At 46.1% G+C, this 3,697-nt stretch overlaps 1 protein-coding gene across 1 annotated transcript in view; it reads left to right on the forward strand.

The window, feature by feature from the left end:
- The first annotated feature begins 214 nt into the window (after positions 1 to 214).
- LOC119102734 (UPF0329 proteinECU11_0050-like) overlaps positions 215 to 3,697 on the forward strand; it is an 8,824-nt gene continuing 5,341 nt past the window's right edge. The window contains exon 1 of the mRNA XM_037226193.1: positions 215 to 219. Coding sequence (XP_037082088.1) covers positions 215 to 219 — 5 coding nt within the window. The remainder of the gene's footprint in view (positions 220 to 3,697) is intronic.

Consider the following 3,697-nt stretch of genomic DNA (forward strand, 5'->3'; position numbering starts at 1 on the left):
CTTCACATCCCAAACTCTCTCCTTGGAAATGCTGGGACTCGCACCAGGATCTTGTTGATTGCGAGCTCGGTGCTCTACCAACTGAGCTAACCGGTATGGTCCAGTTTTTAGGCTTCTCCCACGATTACGGACGGGCGTCTTCCGGAAGACGTTGTGGAGTCGTTGCGGACTCAGTGTGAGCCGGGCAAAAGACTGATGCTTAGATAACACAAGAATGAGGTGAGACTTCCGAGTAGCACTCTTAAGCATAAATGAACTCTCCAATTCAGAAAAGGCTCTTGTTACCTGCACCTAGGGTATTCTTGGTCAGATTTGGCCCAATTCCGGCAAAATGTAAGCATACGAAAGGTAGAGCCAATGTATGGATCAGTCGATCTCTTGGGCACTCCCTGGCCCAAAAATGTTGTGACTAAAATCTAGCTACATTCTTATAATCCCACACTCGCTGAAGGCCATCTATGGCACAACGATCCTTGGAAAAGATACATTTTGTGACATTCCAATATGTACCATGAAGAGCACCTTGGCAAACACTGGGATCTAAATTGCGTGGTAACTTGTCATGCAACCATGGACCCCATTCTCACCGGTCCTGGAACCTCTTGTACGCTTCGCGCGCAGGAAAGCGTACTGGTTAGGCAGAAATTATCTCAACGAGCGCTATTTACAAAGAGTTTTAAGTATTGCATACCTATGCGGGTCATCTAGATGTAGTGACTTTTCTGTCAAACTTAAGACAAATTTAATGTTTAGCAACGAAAGTGACACCACGATGCCTTCATAGATAATAAAATTTACTTTCCGTAGAGGTACAACAATCCAACAAGAACTATTGCAACTATTAAGCGTCGAGTTTGCGACGGGTATGCGGCGTTAAAGTGAAGGCTCTGCATTTGAAGGCATCGAAAAAACATCACACATCTGATGAAAATAGCTCATTTCTACCCAATGGCATACTTTAACGTGGAAAAGAATGCACTAGATAATACAATTTCTTTCTTTCCGTAGGGATACAGCAATCTAACAAAAAATATTGCAACTATTTAGCTTCGAGTTTGCGACGAATATCCGGCTTAAAGTGAAAGCTCTACATTTGAAGGGATCGAAGCAAACATGACATATCTGATTAAAATAGCTCACTTCTAACCATTGGTACACTTTTACGTGGAAAAGAATGCTCTAGATAACACAATTTCTTTTTTTAGGACATGCGTTCCTCAATACGTCACTGTTTGCATCACCGTACCTTACACAACATTGATTTAAGTCAGTTGACGGCCGTTGATTTGTAAATTGTGTCCACGAACACCAGATATGAACGATTCGACCACTTTCTGTTTTCGCTTTGATCGCCACATAACCAATGGAGTGACATTATTTGAATGGCGTTATTGTGGCGACATGGATGTCTGGGTGATCTACACATATCCGCGGGCTCTAGCTTGGAAACTGGAGGAGTTTGGTTTTAACAAATGCGGGACTGTGAACTGCACCGAACGTCTTCAAGAAAGCCATTTCAGTTCAAAACCCTGAGCACATGACGAACACTCCCTTTGAGAATGGCCTTAAAGTTATTGCACCTGTCCAACTTTGTCTCTAGCGAAGGCAGGTCCGGTTTTAGAAGCGATGTGGTGATTCGCTCCCGGCGCTGGTGAAGGCAGCCATGCCAGGCGGGATGCCGCGGTCGGGACGTGAGGAAATCGGCCCAGCACGAGTCTAAGAAGCGCCCTAGCAAGATGTCGTGAGATTTCACGGGAGATTTCACACCGCACGTGTGGCAGATGTTACCGCGGATTACTTGGTAGACCCCACGTGCCGCTGTATGCTGGTGTGCCACCCGGGCGGCAGTGGTGGACGCCCTTGATCTGGTAGCTCTTCGCCTGTAGGTAGCCCGCATTTAGTGGGCGCGTTGTCGTCATGTAATGCTGCACTTAATTTGTTTTCGTTTGCTTGTATTTGTTTGTTTTGCACTATATTGCACTCAATCTGCTCGTGAGTGAAACTTTATCATCTAGAACAGTCAGACGCACTTAAAAACATGCCAGTAGCTACAAGTTAGTTTTTATATTATATCTGAGGTTTGCCTCAATGTCTTCACATGTTGAACAGTCACTTTAACCTACAATTAGACGTGATCAGTCCAGCATTCGAGCGCGTTCGTTCACCGAAATGTTGGGGCGCACTTCAAGTTGAGCTGTGCAGAATAGGTTTCTTGTCATGCAGCACCAGGGAGTCTTTCAGCAGGATCCCACGCGGTGTGGGTCCGTCGAGTGCAGGGCAAATTCCTCACATAGATCCTTGGTCATGCATATTCTGGCCTGAAAGATGCTCTGTCTATCATCTCATTGCGTCACTTCAAAATTAACTTTCCGGCTTAAGACGAAATGGGATAATCTTTGGTGTCTAAGAAATATTTATGGGGAAAAACCATTTTTCTGAATTTCATTCGCAACATTCTCTGTGAGCATGTGGCCAAAATCGACCCGCCGAGCTTCGTGGCGCGACTTTTCGCCGCGCCACTGGGCTGGGAGTGAGCAAGGGTGCGTGTGTGCGTGCGTGCGTGCGCGCGTACATGCGCGCGTACATGTGTGTGTGTGTGTGTGTGTGTGTGTGTGTGTGTGTGTGTGTGTGTGTGTGTGTATATATGTATATATATTCATATATACACATGTGTGTGTGTGTGTGTGTGTGTGTGTGTGTGTGTGTGTGTGTGTGTGTGTGTGTGTGTGTGTGTGTGTGTGTGTGTGTGTGTGTGTGTGTGTGTGTGTGTGTGAGTGTGTGTCGCGCGGGCATTTTCGAAAGGGTACCTAAAGTTGCAAATATTTTTTTTGGTATTCGCCCTACTGTAACTGACTTCTTTGGCGATGCTTCATGTCTTCAGACCCGTGGGCCTTATGAATATCTTATACCTGACATTGGTAGCGTCAACATTTCATCTATCTGTCATTCTGACATTCTACCTATGAATTCAAGTTGTCATCAATAACAGGGAGTTTTGATTGTTTTTTTGGCAACGGCTTGTGGCAGAAATTTGCATCGATACACTTCATGGACATTTCTTATCGCACTTCGTGTACAGTGAGGAAAATCAAACTAAAAATAGAGTTGTTTTGGATATTACTTATTATTATTGGATATTATTTATTATTAATCCCAACAAGTGGAGAAGGGCCATTCTGTCCCAGCGCGGGTTCTCTACCGGCTGTCATTCTAGCAACACGGGGGGAGACTCCTAGTCGATCCGGAGGTTCTTAGAGGGATGTATCTTACACTGGTCCCATCCCTGACGCGGAGGGCCCTCTGGCCCAAGCTTTGGCCCCAGATCGATGCAGGAACTCTCATCGATGCAACAAGATTACATAGCCGCAGGTGGTTCAATAATTAGCGCGGAGTCTCCTATTCGGCTCCATGGGCCCTTAGCTAAAATTGTATGGATCCCCTGTCCATAACGGAGCCCCTGACTGACACAGGGTAATTCATTGTCTCACTGTGGTTTCTCGTTGAAAGCTCGCATGTCTTGTTTTATTGTCAGAGAGACCCGACCAACGCAAGAGGCCATCTGGCACTTGGAGCCAAGTGCCTGTCCCTGTTCAGCAAATGTACACTGGCCGAATCGGGGCCTCTTGCCGACACAGGGCCCTCTGTCAAGCACTGTAAGCCCCCGACGTACACAGAGGCCCTCATTGTTTTCAGTGCT

Source organism: Pollicipes pollicipes, unplaced genomic scaffold, assembly GCF_011947565.3.
Source record: "Pollicipes pollicipes isolate AB1234 unplaced genomic scaffold, Ppol_2.1 Scaffold_5724;HRSCAF=6776_pilon_pilon_pilon, whole genome shotgun sequence".
Taxonomy (NCBI): domain Eukaryota; kingdom Metazoa; phylum Arthropoda; class Thecostraca; order Pollicipedomorpha; family Pollicipedidae; genus Pollicipes; species Pollicipes pollicipes.